The sequence below is a fragment of the Oncorhynchus keta genome, chromosome 31 (assembly GCF_023373465.1).
Source record: "Oncorhynchus keta strain PuntledgeMale-10-30-2019 chromosome 31, Oket_V2, whole genome shotgun sequence".
Taxonomy (NCBI): domain Eukaryota; kingdom Metazoa; phylum Chordata; class Actinopteri; order Salmoniformes; family Salmonidae; genus Oncorhynchus; species Oncorhynchus keta.
In genome coordinates, this window is record NC_068451.1 from 13683532 (window position 1) to 13711115 (window position 27584).

At 45.9% G+C, this 27584-nt stretch overlaps 2 protein-coding genes across 3 annotated transcripts in view; one reads left to right on the forward strand and one right to left on the reverse strand.

The window, feature by feature from the left end:
* Positions 1–3424: 3424 nt before the first annotated feature.
* LOC118364498 (G1/S-specific cyclin-E2-like) lies at positions 3425–8961 on the forward strand. 2 transcript variants are annotated; one of them, XM_035746073.2, is made up of 12 exons: positions 3425–3522; positions 4390–4449; positions 4576–4654; positions 4769–4819; positions 5333–5478; positions 5861–5996; positions 6254–6400; positions 6534–6629; positions 6709–6843; positions 6953–7064; positions 7164–7321; positions 7575–8961. In XM_035746073.2, the coding sequence occupies exons 2-12, from the start codon at positions 4430–4432 to the stop codon at positions 7680–7682; spliced, it is 1188 nt and encodes a 395-aa protein (XP_035601966.1). In that variant the 5' UTR covers positions 3425–3522; positions 4390–4429; the 3' UTR covers positions 7683–8961. The 2 variants fall into 2 exon arrangements, with proteins under 2 accessions (XP_035601966.1, XP_035601965.2); XM_035746072.2 differs by lacking the exon at positions 3425–3522 and adding an exon at positions 3594–3685.
* Positions 8962–10763: 1802 nt separating this feature from the next.
* Positions 10764–27584, reverse strand: part of LOC118364056 (neural-cadherin-like) — a 168033-nt gene continuing 151212 nt past the window's right edge. Inside the window, exons 19-34 of the mRNA XM_052489625.1 lie at positions 26538–27534; positions 25845–25938; positions 23724–23917; positions 23134–23369; positions 20052–20329; positions 19742–19956; positions 18868–18995; positions 18585–18712; positions 17335–17446; positions 16065–16245; positions 15643–15809; positions 15279–15543; positions 14660–14840; positions 14276–14529; positions 13367–13524; positions 10764–13201 (exon numbers count right to left, since the gene is read on the reverse strand). Coding sequence (XP_052345585.1) covers positions 12605–13201; positions 13367–13524; positions 14276–14529; positions 14660–14840; positions 15279–15543; positions 15643–15809; positions 16065–16245; positions 17335–17446; positions 18585–18712; positions 18868–18995; positions 19742–19956; positions 20052–20329; positions 23134–23369; positions 23724–23917; positions 25845–25938; positions 26538–27534 — 4185 coding nt within the window. The 3' untranslated portion in view covers positions 10764–12604. The remainder of the gene's footprint in view (positions 13202–13366; positions 13525–14275; positions 14530–14659; positions 14841–15278; positions 15544–15642; positions 15810–16064; positions 16246–17334; positions 17447–18584; positions 18713–18867; positions 18996–19741; positions 19957–20051; positions 20330–23133; positions 23370–23723; positions 23918–25844; positions 25939–26537; positions 27535–27584) is intronic.

The window sequence follows — 27584 nt, forward strand, 5'->3', positions numbered from 1 at the left end:
CTGGGAGGAGGACACAATGGAGTTGTCAACCGTGATGGCGAGATCATGGAACGGGCAGTCCTTCCCCGGGAAGAAGAGCAGCTCCGTCTTGCCAAGGTTCAGCTTGAGGTGGTGATCCGTCATCCACACTGATATGTCTGCCAGACATGCAGAGATGCGATTCGCCACCTGGTCATCAGAAGGGGGAAAGGAGAAGATTAATTGTGTGTCGTCTGCATAGCAATGATAGGAGAGACCATGTGAGGTTATGACAGAGCCAAGTGACTTGGTGTATAGCGAGAATAGGAGAGGGCCTAGAACCGAGCCCTGGGGGACACCAGTGGTGAGAGAGCGTGGTGAGGAGACAGATTCTCGCCACACCACCTGGTAGGAGCGACCTGTCAGGTAGGACGCAATCCAAGCGTGGGCCGCGCCGGAGATGCCCAACTCGGAGAGGGTGGAGAGGAGGATCTGATGGTTCACAGTATCGAAGGCAGCCGATAGGTCTAGAAGGATGAGAGCAGAGGAGAGAGAGTTAGCTTTAGCAGTGCGGAGCGCCTCCGTGATACAGAGAAGAGCAGTCTCAGTTGAATGACTAGTCTTGAAACCTGACTGATTTGGATCAAGAAGGTCATTCTGAGAGAGATAGCGGGAGAGCTGGCCAAGGACGGCACGTTCAAGAGTTTTGGAGAGAAAAGAAAGAAGGGATACTGGTCTGTAATTGATATCATCGGAGGGATCGAGTGTAGGTTTTTTCAAAAGGGGTGCAACTCTCGCTCTCTTGAAGACGGAAGGGACGTAGCCAGCGGTCAGGGATGAGTTGATGAGCGAGGTGAGGTAAGGGAGAAGGTCTCCGGAAATGGTCTGGAGAAGAGAGGAGGGGATAGGGTCAAGCGGGCAGGTTGTTGGGCGGCCAGCCGTCACAAGACGCGAGATTTCATCTGGAGAGAGAGGGGAGAAAGAGGTCAGAGCACAGGGTAGGGCAGTGTGAGCAGAACCAGCGGTGTCGTTTGACTTAGCAAACGAGGATCGGATGTCGTCGACCTTCTTTTCAAAATGGTTGACGAAGTCATCTGCAGAGAGGGAGGAGGGGGGAGGGGGAAGAGGATTCAGGAGGGAGGAGAAGGTGGCAAAGAGCTTCCTAGGGTTAGAGGCAGATGCTTGGAATTTAGAGTGGTAGAAAGTGGCTTTAGCAGCAGAGACAGAGGAGGAAAATGTAGAGAGGAGGGAGTGAAAGGATGCCAGGTCCGCAGGGAGGCGAGTTTTCCTCAATTTCCTCTCGGCTGCCCGGAGCCTTGTTCTGTGAGCTCGCAATGAGTCGTCGAGCCACGGAGCGGGAGGGGAGGACCGAGCCGGCCTGGAGGATAGGGGACATAGAGAGTCAAAGGATGCAGAAAGGCAGGAGAGGAGGGTTGAGGAGGCAGAATCAGGAGATAGGTTAGAGAAGGTTTGAGCAGAGGGAAGAGATGATAGGATGGAAGAGGAGAGAGTAGCGGGGGAGAGAGAGCGAAGGTTGGGACGGCGCGATACCATCCGAGTAGGGGCAGTGTGGGAAGTGTTGGATGAGAGCGAGAGGGAAAAGGATACAAGGTAGTGGTCGGAGACTTGGAGGGGAGTTGCAATGAGGTTAGTGGAAGAACAGCACCTAGTAAAGATGAGGTCGAGCGTATTGCCTGCCTTGTGAGTAGGGGGGGAAGGTGAGAGGGTGAGGTCAAAAGAGGAGAGGAGTGGAAAGAAGGAGGCAGAGAGGAATGAGTCAAAGGTAGACGTGGGGAGGTTAAAGTCGCCCAGAACTGTGAGAGGTGAGCCGTCCTCAGGAAAGGAGCTTATCAAGGCATCAAGCTCATTGATGAACTCTCCGAGGGGACCTGGAGGGCGATAAATGATAAGGATGTTAAGCTTGAAAGGGCTGGTAACTGTGACAGCATGAAATTCAAAGGAAGCAATAGACAGATGGGTAAGGGGAGAAAGAGAGAATGACCACTTGGGAGAGATGAGGATCCCGGTGCCACCACCCCGCTGACCAGAAGCTCTCGGGGTGTGCGAGAACACGTGGGCGGACGAAGAGAGAGCAGTAGGAGTAGCAGTGTTATCTGTGGTGATCCATGTTTCCGTCAGTGCCAAGAAGTCGAGGGACTGGAGGGAGGCATAGGCTGAGATGAACTCTGCCTTGTTGGCCGCAGATCGGCAGTTCCAGAGGCTACCAGAGACCTGGAACTCCACGTGGGTCGTGCGCGCTGGGACCACCAGATTAGGGTGGCCGCGGCCACGCGGTGTGGAGCGTTTGTATGGTCTGTGCAGAGAGGAGAGAACAGGGATAGACAGACACATAGTTGACAGGCTACAGAAGAGGCTACGCTAATGCAAGGAGATTGGAATGACAAGTGGACTACACGTCTTGAATGTTCAGAAAGTTAAGCTTACGTAGCAAGAATCTTATTGACTAAAATGATTGAAATGATACAGTACTGCTGAAGTAGGCTAGCTGGCAGTGGCTGCGTTGTTAATGACTAATGAATAATGACTGATGTTTATTGTGTGTTGAAATCTGAGGGGTATTGTACGAAGTGGGATCAATCAGCTGGCCAGCTAGGCAACCAGAAATAACTGTTGATTTTCTGATTCATTAAAAAGGCTTAACTTTATGCTTTTGGTTGTTGAGTCAATTAGACAATGCCCATTTCAAGCATAACTTTTTTAAAATTAAATAAATTATTTCAGAATATTTTGGCATGTAACTCCTTGATCCTGCTTCAGTATAGGCAAACATGGTTTAGTAAGAAACTGTGGTATAGGTATACATGGGGGTCGATGTCACTATTTGGACGGGTCCAGCAGTCTTATCTTGGTATGACAAATAATGCATTAGCTAGAAGAGGAGTGAAAAAAAGAAAGCTTCAACCTAGCTCAATCTATGTACAATAACAATAAGCATATAATCTCTGCGTTGAAACGTGTAAAAATCTTTCTGTTTCAATATGACAGCGCTCCACACTATCTTAATCTCGGGTTGTTTACATTTTGAAGGAAGACCACGTTGTTTCTCCTGACCCTCCTCTGATTGGCTAAGCGAGTTTGAAACCCCTCCCATAGGTGGACCTGTAATACGGAAGTGTTTTTCTTGCAGCGAAAAAATAAGAAAATAGAGCATAAACGTTTTTTTATATATACTTGACCAAGTGTAAAGGCTAACTCAGCGCCTACTGCGTCATTTAAGGTTAACCGGGAAATAAGGAAAGCGTCCTTTTTTCCTAAAAATATAAATTAAACCCCTCTTGTGCAAAGTAGATCCGCCATCCATACAAAGTCGATGAGTGCTACTCTCTAATAATGTTCGCAAACACGTGATCAAATGTATTAACTCCCGGGAAATAAAACCGAATGTTCGCTTTCTTATTTGCAATAAATGGAATTCAGATTTGAACATTTAGCGCGTTTAAATGAACCGGGAACACACATGCGCACTTGCCATGGAATGGTCAGATATATAAAGATTGGCGCCGGCGCGACAGCTGATCATTATTCCTTCATTCATTTCTGAGGGTAAGGAGCTGGAGAGTAATTGTTTGCTTATTTAACTAGCTATATATCTCAGGAGTTTATTCTGAAATTGCGTGGTAAAGCTATCGATGAGTAACATTTCGTTTATTGGGTTATTTGTTTTGTCAAAAAATATTGAAAAGGAACCAAATAGCAAGAGAGACTGGTAACGTTAGCAAACAAGTTGGTTGCAAACTAATGTTATCTGGCTAACATTAGTTGGTTGATTTGATAAGACAATACATCTGTTTCTTCACATTGTTTTTACGCTGTTCTTTTATCAAATTTGATTGATATTTAACGTAACCAAAGAAGCAACCACTGCTTTTCAGGGACGTGGCATAAAGATACTTAGCAAGTAACTTTGCTAGCCAGTAAACTACATCCTCATGCAAATTATACCTACCAATGTTGAATTATTGCTGCGGCAATACGTTCTTTATGTATCATATCCTTTATCTAAACTTTTTTAATGTTGCTGTATTAGTTAAAATTGGCTCAGTTGGTTAGTTGGTGAGCTACTGTAGCTAGCCATAGTGACTGTCCAAATCCTCCCGCTTCGAGAAATTGGCGCGTAGTTGGGTTTCACAAACCATCAAATAATTATCGTGTGGTCACTTTTGTTAACAATAACCATGTAAGTTACTACCAGGGCTTCTGACATAACACTGGGACTACGCATAAAGTTTATCTTTATGCAATTTGTGGTAGATTTCTTTATGGAAATGACGGTACTCACAAGCTCAACCCATTTGGCATGCCATTTTACCGCCGGAAAAAACAGCCTTTTATTATCCAGTCGTGTTTTGAACTTGTAAACATAAGTGTATTTTCCATTTTAACAATGTTTTCGCCCTGTCTCCGTTTCAGTGGATCATTTTCGGTGGAACTGAAGCCTTCAATTGACAGAATGGCTAACATTAGACGCAGGTATGGGAAAAAGCCTTGTTATCAACAAGCATGATTGCAAGCTAGCTATAACATTGCTTATTTGTACATGTTTGTAACAATTTGTATGGTGACTGCTTCATGTCGCTAAAAATTCTGTCCTTTCAGTGGTCGCATCACATTGAAAGCAAGAGATGAGAACGCACCAGAAGAGAATGTCAAGATCAGACGAAAAAGAAAATCTGAGGTTTGTTCAATTAGCTAGCTGTTATTTTTAACTGGTAGTGTAGCGGTATTGTTTTTATTGGTTTGTCAAATAAGAACGTATCTTAGCTAACTGTATTGTCCACTTACTTTTCAGCCATCCAAAAAGATGCCACCCGCAGTGATTAAACAAAGCTATGAAATACAGGTTGGTTGCTTGTTTATTCAATCAATTAACTTTACCAAGTTGTGCCAGTGATTGACTGTAAATCATGTGGGGGAATTTAGGGGTGAACTACGGTCAAATTCGCATTAATATCGAAGTAATTATTGATGAGACTTAACTATTCGCGTTAACTGTGTCAGTGGGTTAGACTGCGCGCAATAACCCCGCGTTTTGTCTGTCCCTTTCTCCTCTACCCGCCTAATCTAAATCACATCGCATGCTTTGTTTTGTATACACTATGGAACCTCTCACAAATACCCGTTTCTGTCGAAATCATTATTTTATTTTCTATGTTAAGTTCATATGTATACTATAGCTATGAGCAGTTTGGTAGTTTTCACTGTGCTGGTAGCATGCTGTGACCTCTATTTGTAAATGAGGGCTCTGTTGGCTATATGGAATTATCACTTGGTAAATGCATGTTTATTTATATCTGCATTTGCTGCATATGTGACTGCTGATGAAGAGATTGACCTTGGTGCCTTTTCTCTCTAGAAACGGTGGTCAGAAGAAGGGGCAAGTCCATGTGTCCTCGTAGAAACGCCACACAAGGAGCTGGAGATGACAAGAGACCGGTCTGGCTTCAAGCAGTTCAGATTCAAGAACATCTTCATCAAGACCTCACCGCTGCCCTGCCTCAGGTACAGTGTGTCGAAGTGGCTTAACCCAAATCCCTTTATACCTCAATAGAGTGGAAATTGCTCCCCCTCTCATGCAGATTCCAAATGTCTTTGTTCCTAAGGTGTACCCCCAATGCTACTTAAGAAAACTCTGAATATGTAATGTTTTAGTGGGACTCGACTCACGTTAGCCACTTGGCTAATGTGTGTCAATGCAACGCTTACATGAGTCAGGGTGGCAGTAGACCTGCAACTAGAAACACTTCAGCTACTTGGAAATTTCTGCGTTTTCTCCTGTTACTATTGATGACGAACAAATTCAGTCTGGTGTTGGGCCCCTCATAGTCCATGCGATTGCACACTGGATGTCCTGTTAAGACCGGTGTGTGTTTCCTCTTGGCAGCTGGGCCAGCTCAGATGACGTGTGGATTAAGATGCTGAACAAGGAGCTGAAGTATGTCCATGACAAGGGCTTCCTACAGCAGCACCCCAAACTAAAGCCCAAGATGAGGGCCATTCTCCTGGACTGGCTTCTAGAGGTACGTGTGTCTCTGAAATTACTTGCTGTACTCTCTACAATCTTGGGCCTATTACTTGTACCCATCTATAAGCCTTGTTTACACCTGCGTTTGGATTTGTAATAACTGGATATGAATGAGCCAAAGGTCTGATACGCCACCTCCATAGTTATTATCTCAGGGGTTCTACATATCCAATACTACTTTACTATAGTGCCCCAGGATTTGTACAGACCTGACTGATGTCTAACCCATCCCTGTTTTGTCCTGTGTTGTAGGTGAGTGAGGTGTACACTCTGCATCGACAGACTGCTTATCTGGCTCAGGACTTCTTTGACCGCTTCATGCTGACACAGGACGATATGGAGAAGGACCGACTGCAGCTCATAGGCATCACAGCCCTCTTCATCGCGTCTAAGATGGAGGTAGGCGTAATGCCCTCCGTTTTCATGTTCTTCTGGATGGCGACCACTGCTTTAGTTTATACTGTCATAACAAAATGGCATTTGTGCTGTGTTTTTCTCAAGTCTAATCGTTCCCCCTCCTTATGCCCCTCAGGAAATCTACCCTCCAAAGCTCCATGAGTTTGCCTACGTTACTGACGGAGCCTGTGAGGAAGAAGCGATCCTGGAGATGGAACTTGTCATGTTGAAGGTAAGAAGCCCCCTGTGCCCAACCCTGCACTGTACTAATTCAGTTGTTACATTACTTAATGGCTTCTCTCCTCCATCAGGCGCTGAACTGGAACCTGTGTCCAGAGACGGTGATCACATGGCTGAAGCTCTATGCTCAGGTGGAGTCCCTAAACGATGGCGTCAACTTCCTGGTACCTCAGTTCTCTCAGGACACCTACATCCAGATCACACAGGTGAGTCAACTAGCCCCCCGGCAGCTTCTCCTGACACTTGACTGTCTTGTTAGGGAAGCTGAAATTCTTCAACTGTTTTAATGGTTGTCCTGGTCTCTTCATGTTACAGCTTTTAGACCTGGCCATCCTGGACATCAACTGTCTGGACTATCAGTATGGGATACTGGCTGCTGCCGCCTTCTGCCATTTTTTCTCATTTGACGTTGTCCACAAAGTATCAGGTAAGCAATGATTTGGCATCGTGTACATGGGTTGGCCCCATTCTAGAACCCCACAGACCTCGTGTTATTACATAGTTACTCATGTCTGTTTCTGTGCAGGTCTAACGTGGGATAGTATTGCGCCCTGTGTCCGGTGGATGACCCCCTTCATGAGCACGGTCAGCGCCTGTCCCAGAGCAGAGCTCAAAGACTTTAAGAAAGTGACGTCTGACGACAGACACAACATCCAGACCCACGTAGACTACCTGTCCTTGCTGGTGAGGGCTCACACATTTCAGGGTCTGGAATGAGTACGATATTAAAAACAGAATGGCTACACTGTTGGCTGTTTAGAGTATTTCTACCAGTGTTTAGGAGGAGCAAGTCTCTTTTCCACCCAGAAATGTAGTTGCAGCCATCTTGATGCACGGGCAGCCATTTTGTGCTACCAAGTAATGTTTTTCAAGTGAAAGAATAGAACTGCTCATACAAATGTTTGTTGTTCTTAATGAAGTGTCTTGTCTGTTGCAGAGCGACGCTCACCAGAGGCAACCGGTCAGCCAAGACAGTCTGTCGCCTGCTGCCATAGGAGGGATATTGACTCCACCAAAAAGCACAGAGAAACCAGCCAATCACTGAGCCCCAGGGTCTCCTCTCGTTGATCTTCTGGCCAACCCGATGAAGGGAGAATTCCCAAGACGTCACGCCTGACCAGCCAGAGGCCGGGAAACTTAACTTCGGAACCTCATCCTCGTGTGACCTATCAAATTTGCCATTTGGTAATAACTCACCTTTTGTGTAGCATGTTAAGAAGAGTTATTTTACTTTATATACCAAGCTGGATATCAGAGTATATATGCAGTACAACCATGGAAATTAGCTCATGGTTACTATATTGACTTATTTAGTCAAATGATTGCAACAAACCCTGTTCTCCTAATCTTAATCCCAGAATTCAAATTTTACATGGAGATAATTTGAGGTGACTCAAATCAAATCTTTCTCCATAGGAAAACATGTCTGCTGCTCCCTCTTTTACTTGAAGCTGAACATCTCAAGACATGATGTTTTGATAGATAAATAGCTCATATTTTATTTGGTACATAATACACAGTTGAGTTGCTCAACTCAGTCTCCTAACATTGTGGTATCGTATGTATTTGGTGCTGTTTAGTCTAAATCTGGCTACTCCTGGGAAAGCTCAGCCGTACAATAACACCGAAAGAAGTATTGATGTTTGCTGTGGTTACGTTTGAACATTTGAGCCGTTTGAAAGGGTAGTGCAGGGTTAACTCTTTTCTATACCGACCTCGGCACCATTTTTGAACGTATGTATTCTGTGAACGACCCATGTGCCTGGTGCATTCTGCCACAACACATTTCCTGGAACACTTGACTTCAGTACTTTGATTTAAGCCTCTTGGACCAATTTACAACCATGTAATTTTAACATTGTATTTATGTGTTCATTTAAGCCTAAATGTTTTTATCTCCATATATACATTCATAGGGCTATGAATCCAGTTCTTTAACAATGCCAAAGGAAGGCAACCTATTTAAGTCACAGGATGCATGTTATTTATGATTTTGACATCTGTTATTGGGGGGGGTATAATGCAGTTACATATGAAATGTTATGTTGCGTAGTTCTGCGCTAGCCTGTCCGTGGTGCTTTAGTTGACCTGGTATGGTGCTGTAAAGACTTGAGGTTCCAGTGGAGGGCTCTAACCCCCAGTCTGTCCAGCAAACCTGTGACTGTCAACTGAACCCTTCAGTGTCGTGCAGAAGCAGCGGTATACAAAGAACCATGTTTAAACTGTAAATACTGTGTATATGTTATGTACATAAACTGAATGTTGTGTTTTCTAATGGAAACATGAAATGGAAATTAATACATTTTGCCTGCTTTTATGGTTGACTTTGGAATGGCAGCATTTGCCTAGTACTTTTTCGACCATGGTTTGTTAAAGTCTTGTGAATTGGAGAGGGCGTGCCATTTAGAACGGGTTTAACTTGAATGCATCAAGCCACAAGATCTGTATACAATACTACCTATTACATGGACAAGTCTGGGGGAGTCCTGCATTATCTGTGACATGCTGTGGGGAGAAATGGGATGCACATCGCCTGGCCTCCAACCAGAGTGCGGTGTGAGCCTCACGCCTACTGCTTCCTCCGACAAAGTACCTTTTCACAGAATGGTGTGTTAGAAAGATGAGGCCTACACTTTTTACATATGCTTAGCATTACTAACGTATCCTTCTTAGGCCTTGAGTATTGTCTTGGGCCTGGCATTTCAGTTCATGTTTACACATGCCGTGGGAGTATCTTCTGAGGGGGAGGAGAGAGCTTCACTCGAATGACAGGCGGCGTGGAGAAGAAGCCTTTACTATGACTCAGATGGAGTCACGATGACGTGCTCAACATTCTAAGTAATCACTCAGATATTGAAGGGTGTTATGTTGAACCCAGAGGGACAACACTCATCTTATGAATATAAGGTGGGTCAAAGCAGCTGTAGGAGACTCAGTAATATGTGATTGTGTTAAAGGTCCAAGGCAGCCATTTTTATCTCAATATCAAGTCATTTCAGGGTAACAATTAACTTGTGATTGTTTTCAATTCAGATGGTCAAAAAGAAACTTAGATTCTTAGCAAACAGCAATTTCTCAAGCAACAACTATGCTAGGACTGGGAGTGGGGAAAACTAGCTGTTATTGGCAGAGGTTTTGAACTTTCTTTTTAGTCTAACTTATCCACCGCCTCGTGATGTCACCAGGCAGGGCAAAACTCCATCCCACCAAAACAGGCTGAAATGTCAGTCTGTATTTTCGAACACAAAGTGCATTATCATTTTCACAATTGCACAGTATTATTCCAACCTCATAGTATGGAAAATATACTGTAGTCTATATTAAACACAGGTAAATTATGTTTTTGACTGCACTGGGCCTTTAAGAAAATTGCCCAAGTCCTATCTCTAATCCCTCTAATGTCCCCCACCCTGAAAGGACTGAACAGTGACTGATCCCTGGTCAGTCAGCTCTGCTTGGGGGTCTGTGTGTGATGATGCATGTCTCTCCATGAGGCCAGTGTGTGTGTGTTTGAGGGGGTAGTCTAGGAGGCAGACAGTGGGACAGCAAGGCAGACATGGGCCGCTCTCTCCCCCTTCCCAAGTCTCGGTTATTGTGTTGTTATTGAGAGGTTATTGTGTTGGCCTGGGAACGCATAGCCCCTACCTCTACATGCCAGCGTTATCATAACCCCCCACTAATCCCTCTTAAACCAACCATGACAAAGAGACCCTCACCCCCCACCCCAAACTCAACTGCATGAGTCCTTCACTTTCAGTGAAGTTATTTTCATTTTTCAACTTATCGTACATGTGCTACCATCTCCACGTACAAATAGCTCATAGTATCTATGACACATCTACAGTAGAAAGATTTTTTTAAATCCTTGAGAGAAACTATAACAATATCGTTTGACCAAATACATTATTTTTCATGTATTTCATGTAAATATATGAAACTCACCACCAGAGGGCAGTATGTCCCTATGTTAAGAATAATCATGGCCTCATCCCCTGTTGTTGAACCTTCTCTCATAGTGCTATGTCCTGATAAAGCCTGGGCCATGGTTCATTAACGGTGTCCATATAATAGAGATGGAGTTACAGCCATCCATACATTGGACAAATAAAGTTACAAAACCAATTGCAATGCCTTGAAGAAAAGTCATTTTTATTAAAAGTAATATACAAAAGGAATATCTGACGTTAGGTTGCTATAAAACGTAGATATGTACATTATATATACACATAATAACATGGGGGGGCAAGGACCTCGAGTCCTGAATACAGGAAGTAGGGACGCTGGGCTGCGAGGAGTGAAGCCTTACTGGGTTTGTGAGTTCTGGAGTCCATGTGTGTCCATTTATCCATTGTATCTATAATTTTAGGTTAATATATGCAAACATAGCAACTGCAGTTAAGTTATATGGGGGAAAAAATGTAAGGATGCAGTTGACAATTGGACCAAACACCAGCGTACAAAAGGCACCCCCAGTCATTTGAAATGTGGAGACAATAGCCAGAAGGGATTTTATCAGTGTGTTTGTTAGTGAGGTGTTCCTGGTTCTCACTTTGTCCCCACTGTGCATCACAGTAACTCTACAGCCGTGGAACATTTTTGATATTTGTTTATACAGCTATATATAAGAGTTATCAAGAACAAAATCATAAAGTGAAGACATTCTGGAGAGCTAGTTTTGTGGAGTTTCTGTCTACCTACGGCAACAAAAATAGAACCATTTCCATCAGATCAATTATAAAATAATTGTCGGCAATGGAGTTTCTGTGATTGTACTGTTTGACTTTTCTTTGACTACTCACAACTATTCCTCCCCAGCCAACCCCTCCCTGTATTTCCTGTCTCCTTTAGCACAAAACATTCATCAGACGTTGTCAGGACACTGTGGGGTCATCCTGCCCTCTTGTTTCCAAGACGATAGGACAGGAAGTTTCAGACATGATTGGCATCACACAACACCATCTCTGAACCAACATAGAGCTAGAAACAGAAGAAAGGAGCAGGTCCTTGTAAGACACATCAACACAGTGCACCACAAGGGCTGGGTTCATCATGTCTATATTGGAGTATAAAAATATTTCCTATCTGAAACCCATCACTATATTCTATAATACACATAATTGATGCCAAGTGAAGGTTTCTCACCAGGCAGATCAACAATGCTTTTACCATTCTAAGCATTTTAAGGTTTGTACTTATTTTTTGGCAAATGGATTCTGCAATCAAGACTGAGAATCATCCACTAGTGCAATTAGACCGTGATTGAAAGGGAAAGTCTTTGACAATAGTCTAGAGGCTCTAGAATCTCTTGCATATGAGAACGGATAACTTACACATATCAAGGAACAAGCAACACGATTGACAGCTTTCTTCGTCTAATCAATTTTCCTTTAGTTATATAAAGGTTTCTCCAAGAGATCATATCTACCTCCTGCTGAACTGAAGAAAGGGAACTCCCCCTGTGTAGGGCAAAAATGCTGTTAATATATATTGTCACAGGATAGAATGTGGTAAAGGAACACATCAGAGCTTCTCCGTTTGCCCGTTTCCCTGGCATGACTGTCTTTATCCAATAGGATGTCTGAAACAAAAACGTTAGAATACTAAATAAATGGGTACCGGTAACATATACATTTGACACATTAAGTTCAAAGTCCTTATAATGTAGAAGAACAACATTGTCCCTGTTGGTTCAACATCATTTCAGAGCAAAAATAAATACAGTTACAACACATCACCGAGAGAAATAAAACAGAATAAATTAATTAATCTCACTAAGACTTGTAATCCCTCTTCCACCACATAAAGCTTCAGCAAACCTGTCAACATGAAGAAAAAAATAACAGGAGCCAAATTTCTGTGTGCTTTCTTTCCCTTACTACCAACCAGCATTGACACACCAGACACAATCACTAGCAGGAACTAAGTCAGTCAATGTTGCAGTGTATGATGTTGTGGTTTATGAATACCCTAAAAAGGGTGTGGCAGGTTGTCCTGACTATGGCTCCTCTGACTCTGGCTGTAACACAAAGCGTCCCTGTATGTCAGCGCCAGCGCCGGCCGCTCGTACATTTCACTTAGAGCCTCAAACTTGTCCCCCCAGTGGGATAGCCGATCAGAGCTGAAGGCTGCTCCCTCCTCTTCCTCTGCTTTATCGTGGGAGATAGCAGAACCCAGCGAGCTGAGGCTACCGACCGGGGACCCTGCGCCCTCGATGCTCCAGACATGATAGCTGTCCGGCGGGAACTCCTGACTGTCGTTGTCGGCCTCCCAGATGATGTGCGCCACGTAGCTCTTGAAGTCCATGGGGCAGTGGCCCACGGAGATAGCACGAGCATCATTACTATCATTAGTATAGCTAGCATTGCTAGCGTGGTGATGTTGATGGCGGTGGTGGTGGTGGGGGATGTGGAGGTAGGGGGTCCCTGAGCTGCAGGCTGAGCCAGCAGGGTGCACCTCCTCCTGGGAGCCCTGGGAGGACTTGATGAGAGGGGCGGTGGTGCAGGATGAGGACTGGGACAGGCTGGAACACAGGGGCCTCTTCAGCTCTGTGATGTCGTAGGCATTCTGGAGGGATGAAATGGCATCAAATTAAAAACATAATTATGAAAAATAAGTAAATGATGCCATCTAGTGGTCAATTTAGAAATCGATCTCAATGAACAGCGACGTAGGTCATTTCGCTGTGCTGCAATGTCTGACCTGTGCGTGTGTGTGTGTGTGTGTGTGCACCTGGTCCTGCTCTCCTCCTCCCTCCTCGTTGTAGTTGAGGATGTTCTCTCTGATGTCCTCCCAGCTCTGGTGTTCTGCAGGGAGGTGGTACACGGCCCTCTTCTGGAACTTACTACGACTGCCCTTCTGGTTCCACACTGTCACAGCTACCAGCACAGCTACAGGACACAGAGAAAGGCAACAGTTCAGTCATTAGAGTGGATGGAAGAGATGGAGAGATAACACTGCTGTACTCTACATGCATCTGAGTGTGGAAGGGAAAGAGATGAAGCAAAACCTATCCTTTTCACGTTCACCTCGTCTTCTGTCGTCCATCTACCGTCCCTCAGGCAATCCTACACTCTCTTTTCCCCTCTCCCTTCATGCCATCTCTCTCAACCTCCCCTCACTCTCCCTGCAAGTCTAACCATCACTGATTTTTAGACATTCACCACTGTAGCTACTTCACCCTTTTCCTCATCTCGCTTGACATTTCTAGTTTTAGCACTCAGATGTTTATGTTCGCCTTCTCCACTTCTCATCCCCCTCTCCTTTCCCTGGCATGGGGCTATGATCTCGCTGCGTCGTGTATCAGGGCCGTCAGCGTTGACAGAGGGGTCCTCGGGGGCACTGCTAGTCTGACATCACAGAGCCGTACCCGTCAGAGGCTCATACAAACCTCGCTACCTGTCACGTGTCACTGTCATTGAACAGGCCCTCTAGTCTCTAGTCTATTTCCCCTGCTCTCCCTTCTACATACATCTAACTACACATCTATCTGTATGGTGTTTATCAATGCTGCTAATGGACAGCATTATAATGGCTACTCTATTGATGTCTTTAAGCAACGCTTAATGTTCTGTAAAAACAGCTCAGTATACGAAGGCTGAAAGGTCATGTGAAGAGAGGGTTTTAGTCACCCATATTTACCAAAGAAGACGAGCAGACACATGCTGATGACCAGGATGGAGCCCGGGCTGAGGGCGGCCATACGGTGGGCTTTCATCTGGCCCACCTCACAACGCTGACCTCTGAACCCCTCGGGGCAACGGCACTGCCAGCTGTCAGGGGTCAGGGCGTGGCAGGTGCCCCTGTTACGGCAGGCCGAGGGTCCACAGGGGGAGGGCACACAGCGGTGGTGGCCTGATGTCTCGTCTGTCACCGTCACCTGCCCACCTGGACACCTGGGAGAGGACGGAGAACAGGTTTGTTCTTTTAACTATGTCTGTGTGTCTTTAGCATGTGTAAGATTGTGTGTGTGTGTGAGATAGTGCTTGTATGTGTTTAAATGTGTGTGTAGTCAGCCTCACACACCTGCACTGGTGTTTCCTCCACAGGTCCTCACAGTAGAGGGGGCTGCGGCAGGGCTTGGCACTGCAGGCGTCTGAGTGACAACCTGAAGTCACCCCCCTCCGCTCCAACACCGTGCTGAACTCAGTACTCTGACCATCCAGAAGGAGGGAGTGGTCGTTCAGCCTCACATCCCGCAGGCAGCCTGCGAAAGAGAAAGGGAGACTTAATGACAGACCAATACTAATAGGATAAAAGATCATCAGAGATGATTGTTTTCTGTGATTGCTACTTCTAAGAAATGTATTTGCCTTGGTAAAGTAAAATAGAGGGACAACAGGGAAAGATTGTGTAAAAAATATGGAACAAAATGATCAGCCACTCCTTGACATGGACCTGTGGCTTTTTGACCCAGCCAAAGATACACACACTGAGAGCTAGAAGGCAGCCACAAGGAGAGAGGAGATCATTACAGTGGAGAGGATGGGAGGAGTAGAGACAGGATGAGGTGACATGATGAGAAGAGAGGATGAAAGGAGACAGGAAAACAGGACAATAGATTGAGACAAAGAGGAGACAGAGGAGAAAGAAGAGAGAACCAGCAGAGAAAACATGGAAAGGACAGAAGAGGAGACCGTCTTACCCTGGAAGTCAGCAGATTGTCCCGGGGTGGGTCCATTCCCCAGCAGCACACTGGAGGGGTGCACCACAATCTCCCGCCTGTTCCCCATCCAAGCCCTGGCCTCCCGCGAGCCACCGCCCTGCTCCAGGCGCAGCGTGAAGAGGTTGTCATGACGATGCAAGCTGGCGAGGACCCACTGGCCCCCATCGACCCGCTGGCTGGCCAGGCGGAGGGAGTGGGCACCGTCGCCCAGGTTGGCACGCACCGACAGGTGGCTGTCTACGATCTGAGAGAGTGGAGAGAGGACGTCAGCAAATGTAGCCACTTTTCACATTCCAATTGACTAAATTGGATCCTGTGAGTGATGTGACAACAGGGTGCTGACCTCCAGGATGATGTACTCGTTGGCACCGTGGGACGTCATGGAGAGCAGGGTGCCAGAGGAGGAGCGCGTGCGGAGCAGGAGCTGGATGTGTGTACGACGGGGGCTACCTCCCCCCCTCAGCTGGTAGCGTAGCATACTGTCCCTGGTTAAGGACCACTCTGGTAGAGCTACAGGGGAGAGAGGTGATATGGTTAATAATCTCTCACACACATTCACACACACACACACGCACACACACACACACACACACACACACACACACACACACACACACACACACACACACACACACACACACACACACACACACACACACACACACACACACACACACACACACACACACACACACACACACACACACATTCACACACCAAAATACTGCTGTGAAGAAGAACCAGTCCACCAGCAAAGTCACCTACCTTTGTCACACTTGTGCCCACTGTACCCGGGGTGACAGTCACAGCTGAAGGAGCCCCACTCGCCCAGGCAGGTCCCGTGGACGCCACAGGAGGGTCCACTTGCTGTCACACACACCCCGTCTGTCAGGCCACAGCCTGGGGAACTATCCAAGCTCTCCCCCGGAATTCCCAGGTCATACACCTCCAGGGAGAGATGTAGTGAATACATTATAGGTTAAATATCAGCTTAGAGAAACATAAAGAGAGCCCTCAGTCAGTTATCAACATTTGAGCTCAAATGGATGCCGTTGCTGTCCTGTGATCCTCTCCTTTCCCACCCCATGTCAAATAGGGCTTTATATGGTCAACTTCTTGAGCCAAAATGGCTACTACTGTTGCTGTACATAATCAACTGTCTGATCCAAAATGGTCATCACTCATGCTGTCCTGCTGTGCTCCTCTCCCCTAATTATTCATGTCAAACAGGACTGTATATGGTCAACTGTCAACCATTTGAGCCAAAATGGCCACCACTTTAGTCCCATTTTCCCTCCCTTCAATATTTCCCAGCAGTGACGCAAAACCACACAAGCTAATCTGCTTTCAGGAATAGTTTATGGAGGAGATGTTCTTTTAATTTATGTCTTATTTGGACTTTGAAATCGTTTTTTTGTCCTCATTTCATAAGCTGTGCTCAAACGACCGTCTGTCCAACTCTCTCAGCCAGTGCCGACAGAAGACACACACAAAGAGGTTGACACACGCGCGGGCGCGGGCGCGGGCGCGCACACACGCACACACACACACACACACACACACACACACACACACACACACACACACACACACACACACACACACACACGTTGCAGAGAAGTCGCAAAAGAGACAGAGTAGCTAACACTCTCCCAACTGGAAGACACATACACTGCCTCTCAAAACACTCTAGGAAAAACCCACTCACATAAACAAATGAATATTGACAACCCCATAGAGTAAACAGACTTAAAGAAAGCATCTCTTCTTCCCAGGTATATTAATACAGCTGCCAGTCTCCGCCTCCTCTCAGCTCTGTTCATAAACCTGTCACTATCAGTCTGATGGATAGACAGCTCTGTCACTCTGACGGGGAGCATGAAAACACTGTGACAGTGAGGAAAGGACAGAACTACTAGAGAAGTGGAAAATAAATGGTAGTGGAGGAAGAGGAGTAGGTGTGACTTTAATGCAGAGGGAGAGAAAGAAAGAGAAAGTAAGGGAAGGGGGGGGAAGGTTAGGGTAGAGAGGTTACCTTGCTATCGACCACCAGGTTCCTGAGGCAGCCAGTGAAAGCTTTGTAGCGTCTGTGTGTGGAGGTCTCCTTCACCCCACCCAGCTGGAGAGGCTGGTTCACATTCAGGAACCTGGGAGATGGGGAGGAGAGGGAGAGAAGAGTAAGAAGAATAAGAGTCAGTAACCAGGTTTCCATCCAACCTGTTTATGCAAGCAAAGACCATGTCGGATCAGAAATGTCATGACAGGCCTGACAGAAACAGAATCCTTTTCGGGGAAACTTTCCAAATGTCGACAAAACAAAATACGCTACGCTATCTTTTTGTGTTGGTAAAATTAATTATGCGAGAAATATCAAAATATTGATGTAATAACCATTATATGTAAGTAAACTTGGAGTGATGACATGTTGTGTTCCTCCCACTGCGACTCGTGGGGAAACCATGCCATTTATTATGCTAAAGATTAAATACGTTATGATGAACTTCACAGGGTGATTAAAGTGCACGTTGATGAGCTTGATGCTCCTTTCCAATAAATATCAAGGGTTTTATTCTGGTGACATGATAATTGATGCTTGGCTGCTGTTTAACAAATGAAAAGAATATCTCTTTTGTCCATAATAATAACCTCATCATGTCGGCCACATAATATATAATATATGCCATTTAGCTGACGCTTTTATCCAAAGCGACTTACAGTCATGTGTGCATACATTCTACGTATGGGTGGTCCCGGGAATCGAACCCACTACCCTGGCGTTACAAGCGCCATGCTCTACCAACTGAGCCACAGAAGGACCAGAAGCACCACATGTGCGCTCTAGTGAACACCTTTCAGATAGTGCTATTGGCTAGAGAGCACGTGCCAATACCAGAGTGGGCACACTCGCTACATAACAACAACAAAAACATTCTGCGAGAAAACCATCAGTATAGTTTAAAATACGATTGAAACCCATTTAACTTGTATTTTTGTATTTGGGAAAATTGGGGACATTTTTGGGAATTTGACCGCAAAAGGTATCTTCATGTGCACTACGTCATCACGCACAGACTTTTATCTGCAACAGGTCAGTCTGATGGAAACACATCTCTGCTGAGAAAATGCACATCGTTTTTATTTAGCTGATTTTACAATATTCACATGAAAATCTGTCGCCAATTGGATGGGAACCCAGCTAGTGTTCACTTGTGCATAACATGGTTTGTCAGTAGTGGTCTTCAGTGGTCTGTAGTAGTCTAGTGGTCTACAGTTGTCTCCTCTTACCTCAGGTTGCCAGGGGTCTCGCCAGAAGCCTTGCAGCCAGACTGATCTGTCTCCAGCACCTCCACCACTAGACCCTCCACCTCATTCACCACTGCCCCCGAACACTGGTCTAGGATCAGTTGAACTGCCTGGATTAAACACATCATAATAGTACCACCGTCATGTTCACAGTCAGGTCCTCGCTCAGTTCATAATGTAAGCATCCCAATGAGGATTCCCCCATCGGCTATTCCCCAATCCCCAACCAGTTCCTGCTCCAACCCCTCTGAGAATATGTCTGGACCTTTCCGTCACTGACGATGTCCAGGCGGTGCCATCGGCGGTCCGTGACGGTGGATCTCGCTGGGAGCTGCAGCGTCAGTGATCCCGATCCATGGCTGATGCCGAGGGTCGGAACGCCATTCCTCAATTCTGGAAGAGAGACAGGAAACAGGGATGAGGAGACATAATCACTTCGAAGCTTGAGATCACATAACAGTGGAAACACATTCTGACTCTGCATCAATCAATCTAGTCATTTTTCACAAACACATTCTTGGAAACAAGCCAATCGAGCCACCAAGCGCTTGAAACTGTCTAACTCACCAATATACAGAGTTACATTGATAAGCCACCTTAATGTTGCAATAACAGTATGTGTGTGAAAGTGTGTATGACTACATGGTGTGTGACCTGACCAACCTCGGTGTTCTACACTGCTACTCAGTTGAGCAGAACCAGTGAAAAATGCTTCACCGCAATCAATTCAGCAGCCATGTTCGATTTGCTACCCCGGAGCGGGGAACTTGGAGCTCGATAATGACATAAATGAATGCGATGGGGCTACCAAACAGATTAGGTAAGGCCTTTCTAAAGGCCAAACTGGACTCATCTTTAAGGGACATATAGGACCTCTGGGATGTGACATTAGGATTAGGGGGGACATGACTTGACATAAAAGCCACATGGCTTATAGGGACCTGAATATGACGCAGGCTTATGAGGATACGAGTGTCACCTCCACTAGAGGTTTGATCAAGAGTGCTGGTTGCCAGTCGATCCCCATATTGCTTACCTATCCATATCCAGACACACTGAAAGTAGGAAGTAGGAGTAAGTGGGATGGACTATGGTGTGGTTGTTTCTGTTCAGGGTACATGTAGGCTGCCTGTTCTTACCCAGAGCAATGTAGTCCTCCTGCTCTCCGGCCTGGGCGGGGCCTAGAGGGCCGTTGTAGAGCAGCAGCCCATTGGCTGACTCGGTTATGAACTCCAATGTGATGTGGCTTTGAAAGCAAGGCCTGATGGGAGGGAACCAGGCATAACCCTGGCCGCGGAAGGTGTGCTTGGTCTGCTGGCACTCAGGCCCGTCAAACATGGGTGGACACTTGCACCTGAACGGCAGGGGAGAAACATTGTGAATGTGTTATTTCTAACAGCTAATGCTAACTAGAGAGCTCTTGGCTCCAACTGTCTTCGGCTGTCATACCTGTATCCCAGCTCGCTGTCCTGACAGGTGCCTCCGTTGAGGCAGGGGTTGCGGGGGTAAGAGGAGCAGGCCTGGTGCAGGCTCTCTCTGGCCCTGCAGCCGCAGCGTGCCTCAGAGGAGGCGGAGACAGACACCAGGGAGGTGTTTCCGGAGCTGAGGGCGGTGGGGGTGAGGCTGAAGGTGACGTCACTGCTGCAGCCGCCCGACTGACTGCAGTCTGTGTAGGGACACTCGTCTATACCCACCTGGGAGATAGACACACCCAGCGCTGCTTCCAACTGAGAGAGGAGGGGGGAGAGAAAGAGAGCGTCAGTCTACTGCCTGTCAGTGAAATCAAATTGGTTTGAATCAGTCTTCATATCAGTCTTTCATAGTCTTCATTTACAGTCAGGTGATGTCTCTGGATGAATTTGTTCTGACTCAATCTGACTCCAATGGCTTAAAAGCAACTCACCAGTTCCATTCAACCTTAACAGGCAGCAGTAAAACTGTCAGTGACACACATCCAGTGTATAAACAACTGCTTCTGGGCAGCGCAACACCCACTACAAAACAGCTTAGGATTTATGGACGAGAGAGGACTTTATAAAGACTCAGACGTTCTCTCCTATCCCTCTTTTTCTCTCCATCCCTCCATCCCTCCATCCCTCTCTCCCTTTCTGTTCCCCCCGGCACAAGCTTGGGTCACCAGATGCTATCTCATGCCTTAAATGGACATGAAAAATGTACACACACTTGAGTAGTGTGCCGCTGTGTGTGTGTGATTAAGTGTGTGTGTGTGTGTGTGTGTGTGTGTGTGTGTGTGTGTGTGTGTGTGTGTGTGTGTGTGTGTGTGTGTGTGTGTGTGTGTGTGTGTGTGTGTGTGTGTGTGTGTGTGTGGGTGTGTGTGTTTAAGTGTGTGTGAGATTTTAAATATGAGTTTCTTTTTAGTAGTGCATCACTGTGTGTGAGATAGTGTGAATGATTGTAACGTTGTCTAGTGTGAAGCTTTATGCGTATTCCGACTCTAATATGAGACACTTAGTGTGTATCCCATCTTCACCTTAGCTTTATGCATATTCAGACTCTAATATGAGACACTTAGTGTGTATCCCATCTTCACCTTAGCTTTATGCATATTCAGACTCTTATATGAGACACTTAGTGTGTATCCCATCTTCACCTTAGCTTTATGCGTATTCAGACTCTTATATGAGACACTTAGTGTGTATCCCATCTTCACCTTAGCTTTATGCATATTCAGACTCTAATATGAGACACTTAGTGTGTATCCCATCTTCACCTTAGCTTTATGCATATTCAGACTCTTATATGAGACACTTAGTGTGTATCCCATCTTCACCTTAACTTTATGCATATTCAGACTCTAATATGAGACACTTAGTGTGTATCCCAGCTTCACCTTAGCTTTATGCGTATTCAGACTCTTATATGAGACACTTAGTGTGTATCCCATCTTCACCTTAGCTTTATGCATATTCAGACTCTTATATGAGACACTTAGTGTGTATCCCATCTTCACCTTAGCTTTATGCGTATTCAGACTCTTATATGAGACACTTAGTGTGTATCCCATCTTCACCTTAGCTTTATGCATATTCAGACTCTTATATGAGACACTTAGTGTGTATCCCATCTTCACCTTAGCTTTATGCATATTCAGACTCTTATATGAGACACTTAGTGTGTATCCCATCTTCACCTTAGCTTTATGCATATTCAGACTCTTATATGAGACACTTAGTGTGTATCCCATCTTCACCTTAGCTTTATGCATATTCAGACTCTAATATGAGACACTTAGTGTGTATCCCAGCTTCACCTTAGCTTTATGCATATTCAGACTCTTATATGAGACACTTAGTGTGTATCCCATCTTCACCTTAGCTTTATGCATATTCAGACTCTTATATGAGACACTTAGTGTGTATCCCATCTTCACCTTAGCTTTATGCATATTCAGACTCTTATATGAGACACTTAGTGTGTATCCCATCTTCACCTTAGCTTTATGCATATTCAGACTCTTATATGAGACACTTAGTGTGTATCCCATCTTCACCTTAGCTTTATGCATATTCAGACTCTTATATGAGACACTTAGTGTGTATCCCATCTTCACCTTAGCTTTATGCATATTCAGACTCTTATATGAGACACTTAGTGTGTATCCCATCTTCACCTTAGCTATATGCGTATTCAGACTCTTATATGAGACACTTAGTGTGTATCCCAGCTTCACCTTAGCTTTATGCGTATTCAGACTCTTATATGAGACACTTAGTGTGTATCCCATCTTCACCTTAGCTTTATGCGTATTCAGACTCTTATATGAGACACTTAGTGTGTATCCCATCTTCACCTTAGCTTTATGCGTATTCAGACTCTAATATGAGACACTTAGTGTGTATCCCATCTTCACCTTAGCTTTATGCGTATTCAGACTCTAATATGAGACACTTAGTGTGTATCCCATCTTCACCTTAGCTTTATGCGTATTCAGACTCTAATATGAGACACTTAGTGTGTATCCCATCTTCACCTTAGCTTTATGCATATTCAGACTCTTATATGAGACACTTAGTGTGTATCCCATCTTCACCTTAGCTTTATGCATATTCAGACTCTAATATGAGACACTTAGTGTGTATCCCATCTTCACCTTAGCTTTATGCATATTCAGACTCTTATATGAGACACTTAGTGTGTATCCCATCTTCACCTTAGCTTTATGCATATTCAGACTCTAATATGAGACACTTAGTGTGTATCCCATCTTCACCTTAGCTTTATGCATATTCAGACTCTTATATGAGACACTTAGTGTGTATCCCATCTTCACCTTAGCTTTATGCATATTCAGACTCTTATATGAGACACTTAGTGTGTATCCCATCTTCACCTTAGCTTTATGCGTATTCAGACTCTTATATGAGACACTTAGTGTGTATCCCAGCTTCACCTTAGCTTTATGCGTATTCAGACTCTTATATGAGACACTTAGTGTGTATCCCAGCTTCACCTTAGCTTTATGCATATTCAGACTCTTATATGAGACACTTAGTGTGTATCCCATCTTCACCTTAGCTATATGCGCCATCACATTGCCGTGGAGTTTCTCGGCCTTGTAGTACGGCGAGCCGTGGGCGGCGAACCACACGTTGACCTCGCGTTCACCCTGGCGGTTGCCATTGGCGACAGAGAAGATGTGGATGTTGTCCCGGTCGGTCTGGAGAAGCTCGGAGAGGAGACGACCCAGGCGGGAGTAAGAACTCTCCTGACCCGGTGCACTACTGAAGAACTGTTCCACTGTGATGTCTGAAGCAACAGAATGGTGGGGTTGAATGGTCAGTACACTCAGTTCATCATCTTGTAGTTCAACACACTACAAAGTGGAATGCCCCTTGCAAAGCACTCCCCTGCCCAATGTTCTACAGGTAATGATTGTACAGATCAGTCAAATATTTGTAAATGCTCAGCTGGGGCCTGGGGGTGATATGAACCACGGCCTTAGGGAACTATTAGATACAAGAAAGCCTGCCCCACAGCACTCAAGCATGTATGTCATCACACATGGAAACATTATGACAGCATTAGCTCCTTATGGTCTGTGGTCATGAAAAAGAGTGAAAAGTGACGATATTGGCTGATACACTAGGTGGCAAAACTCACTGGACAGGCGCAAAGAGCCAGCGTTCTGGACCGCCTCCTCGTCCAGCTCCATGACAACGACCTCCGCAGTGGAGGTCACGTCGGGCCAGGTCTTGTCGGAGACACGCACCTCGAGGCTGTAGGAACCCACCGGTACAGGGGCCCCCTCTCTGATAATCAACTGGCCTGAGTTGTGGTTCAGACTGAACAACCCGCTAAGAGAGGGAGGAGGGAGGAGGAGATGGAGGGAGAGAGCAAGATAGAGGGAGAGAGAAAGAAGATTGAGAGAAAAGGGGGGTAGTGGGCATAGAAGTAAAAGAGAGGGAAGGGGGGAGAACAGAGAGTAAGAGAGATCAGCAGTAGTCCCCCCGGTGTTCATCCATGCAGGACTATCCCTGGCCTCCCTCCATGCTCACCATCTCACATTAAAACACTGAACTGTCCAGGGAGACAGCCACATGCATTATAGATGGCTTCACTATCAGTATCAATGCAACCCCCTCTTCCCCACCTCTCCTGCACTCTACCAACACCCCTCCCTCCTCCCACCTAGCCCCCTGTTAACTCTATTACCCTATTCCCTGAACACCTATTCCCCCTGAACCTGCTCCCACAGCCTCTTGGGTTCCTTCTACGTCTCTGTCTACTCCCCATAGACACATTCTCACTACACTAACCCCACCAGCTCTACCTAAGCCCCATGTTAATACTGCAGAACTTTCTAACCTATCCTGCTCCTAAAGTCTACTTCTCGCTTCTCTAACTTTTCTTACTCACATGTCATTGTTCCCTCTATTACAGTGACTCTTCTCCTTCCCAGCTATCTACTCATATCTTCTCTCCCCTTCCATCTATCATCCCTCTATTTACTTGGCCCCTGTCCACTCTGGTCCTTATCACTGGCTCAGATCATGACAAGGGAATGATGATGGTTCTGCTGTGACTATCTCCATCTACCTCACTCGCTCCACACCTCTCAAGTTAGAGGTCAATGCCAAGGAGTTCATCTGATGTCTTTCAAAATGTCTCTGTTTTTGAAGCTTCCGTCTCTACTGAAAATGGGGGGCAGTACAGAAAGAAGCAGTACAGTATGTAAGTTCTGTTCTATAAAGCCTTTGTACAACTGGAGCAACAAACAAATGTTTACAGATACACCTAGTTATTGTTTTAGCATCACATCGTTTGATGGCACACCAAGGTAAGTACCCTCACACACTGGCCCGCGATCAAAAGAGATTTGAAAAGGTGCCATGGCTCTCTCTTACATAAGAGTAAAAGCTGGTTATGCATGGCCCATGACCTTCAGAAGTCAGGCCAAATGAGGTAATTATCTGAGCCATAAGAAAATTAAACCGGCTGGCCCAATCGAAGAGGTGCTGAGCTGTGGGGAGATGTGTGTTATGTCATCCCTCCCCGGGACATCATGTTAATGTAATACATTAATGAATCCCTGTTTGCAGAGCTAGCCGGGGCAAACATGCAACACAGCACTTTGGAGACAGAAAACAAATAGGCTTCAAATCATCATCTACACGGATGGCTGGTAGGTATAATGAAATGATCCATATAGTTTGGTCCTTCGAGACGCATTGGGATCTGCTGACTGGGGATTCAACATGGTAATGGCTCTTTCTTGCTCACTTTCTCTCTCTGTTGTTGCTTGTCATCTTTTCGTGTGCTTACTAGCTCTTCCGATTACAGGTGTCTCATTAGAGGGAGAGGTGCCAGCAGCGTAATCAGCTTCTTTTCAGTGCACACCAAACATTGCGCACCCATCAAACAAAACCAGAGCGCCGTGCCTCGCTTCACTGGGAATTTTCAATACAATTCTTTATGAAGTATTAATAATGGTGCTCCTGACAATTCATCTTTCCCTCTCCCTTTCCCTCTCCCTTTCCCTCTCGCTTTCCCTCTCGCTTTCCCGCTCTCTCTTCCAATCTATTTCTACATTCTCTGTTTCTCTTAAACGGCCTGTTTCTCCTTCCCCTAAAATGTATCTTTCTCTCCTTTTACATTCTCTCTCTCTCTCTTTCAATCCCACACTTTCCTCCCCTCTTATTGTACACTCTTTTGTCTTATTCTCTTTTCCTCTCTCTTAAGTGGCCGGGCTTCATTCCAACTTTAGTGAGGAGATCAAAGTACCTGGGGGGTTTGCCTTGGAATCTGTAAACCTTTTCGCTCCAGTCGTCAAGGTCAGGGGATTGAACCTGTCCAAGCACTGTTGTGGGGAGAACACCTACGGGGGGAAACTCAGAATTAGGTGCGGGAAGACAACACCACCCTGTGGTACACCTAAAGCTCTCAGAGTGAGGGAGAAAAAGAAAGAAAGGGAGAAGCGGAGGAGGGGAGGAAGAGGGGCGGAGGAGGGAAGATAAGTTAGAGAGCGTCGCCTCGTTGGCACATATGGACACGGTTCTGAAGACACAGCAGGGGAAGTGCACACATTAGCATGTTAGCTCCCGTTTCCCCTCCAAAAAGCTAAATGGAGTGCTGTAATCCCCTTAGGCGTGAAATAAAATAAAACATGTAATGGCTCCTGTTTATATGCCTATCAAACCTGGGACTTAAGCTTAAGTAAATTGTTTGCTTCATGGCATGTTTGGAGATACATGATGAATTCTTATTAGAAGGTTAATGTACTTTCATCTGGCAAAACCCATACAGAGAATCTACTAAAAATACATGACAGAAAAGCAGAGTTTTTCCAGCAGTTACAGCAAGCTGACAGATGGCATGAAATACTAAATAAGTGATGTTGGGCTTCAAGAGTCCGTAAGCATTCAACTGTGACAAGTAGTGTTGTAACACCATCAGCAGACCACTGGAGAAACATACCATGGTAGCTGTACACGAAGAAGTCGGTGTGGCCCGGAGAGTGGGGGTGGTCATTCCTGTCGCCGATGACAACGGTCAATGTGCTGGTTGAGCTCATTGGGGGAGACCCGCTGTCAATCATGAGAATGGGAAGACGGTACTCCTTCTGGCGTTCACGGTCAAAGGTTCGCAGGGCAGTCAGTGCAGCGCTACCGTTGCGCAGGTCAGTCAGGTTGAAGCTGGTAGCATCGGAGGTTAACATCAGGAGACGGATGGAAAACGGTCCACCATTGGGTGAGGAGTCGCGGTCGGCTGCGTGGAGAAGCAGGGATGTATCGTTTATTCTCACCGCCTGGGGGGCAGCCATGTTTTCCCACACAATGGGCTTGTAGGGCACCTCAAACTCTGGCCCGTTGTCATTGACGTCCAGTACGGTAACCATAACGATGGCGGTGCCGGTGAGTGGCGGGCTGCCAGTGTCGGTGGCCAGGACCATGAGTCTGTGCTGGGATACCATTTCCCAGTCCAGAGAGTCAGCCACTACCACCCAGCCTGACTGGTCCACCAGGAACTGCCCGTAGGGGTCAGACTCTTTGGCAATGCTGTAGGAGAAGCGGCCATTTAGTCCTGAGTCCAGATCGGCAGCGGTGACTTGAGCCACAATGGTGCCAACAGACACATCCTCAGACATGGCAGGAGCCTCATAGAACTGTGGGAAGAAGACGGGTGCGTGGTCGTTGGAATCCTCCACCTGAACCAGGCAGTATGCCAGGCTGAAGAAGTCTGCGTCTTCTGCCTTCACAGTTAAGTTGAACGTTCTCTCGTGGGGCTTTTCAAAGTCCATCTTCTTCTTCAGCCGCACCACACCACGCCGGTTCACCTTGTCCGTCTCAACAAAGAACTTCCTGTCCTCGTCGCCTCCGACGATGCTGAAAGTGACCACTGCGTTCTCACCCTGGTCGCCATCGCTGGCGGAAACCGCCAGAACCTCGCTGTTCACCTCTAGGTCCTCCGCCACCTATTAATATTGATAACAAATTACATTAAAATATTGATAACAAAATACTC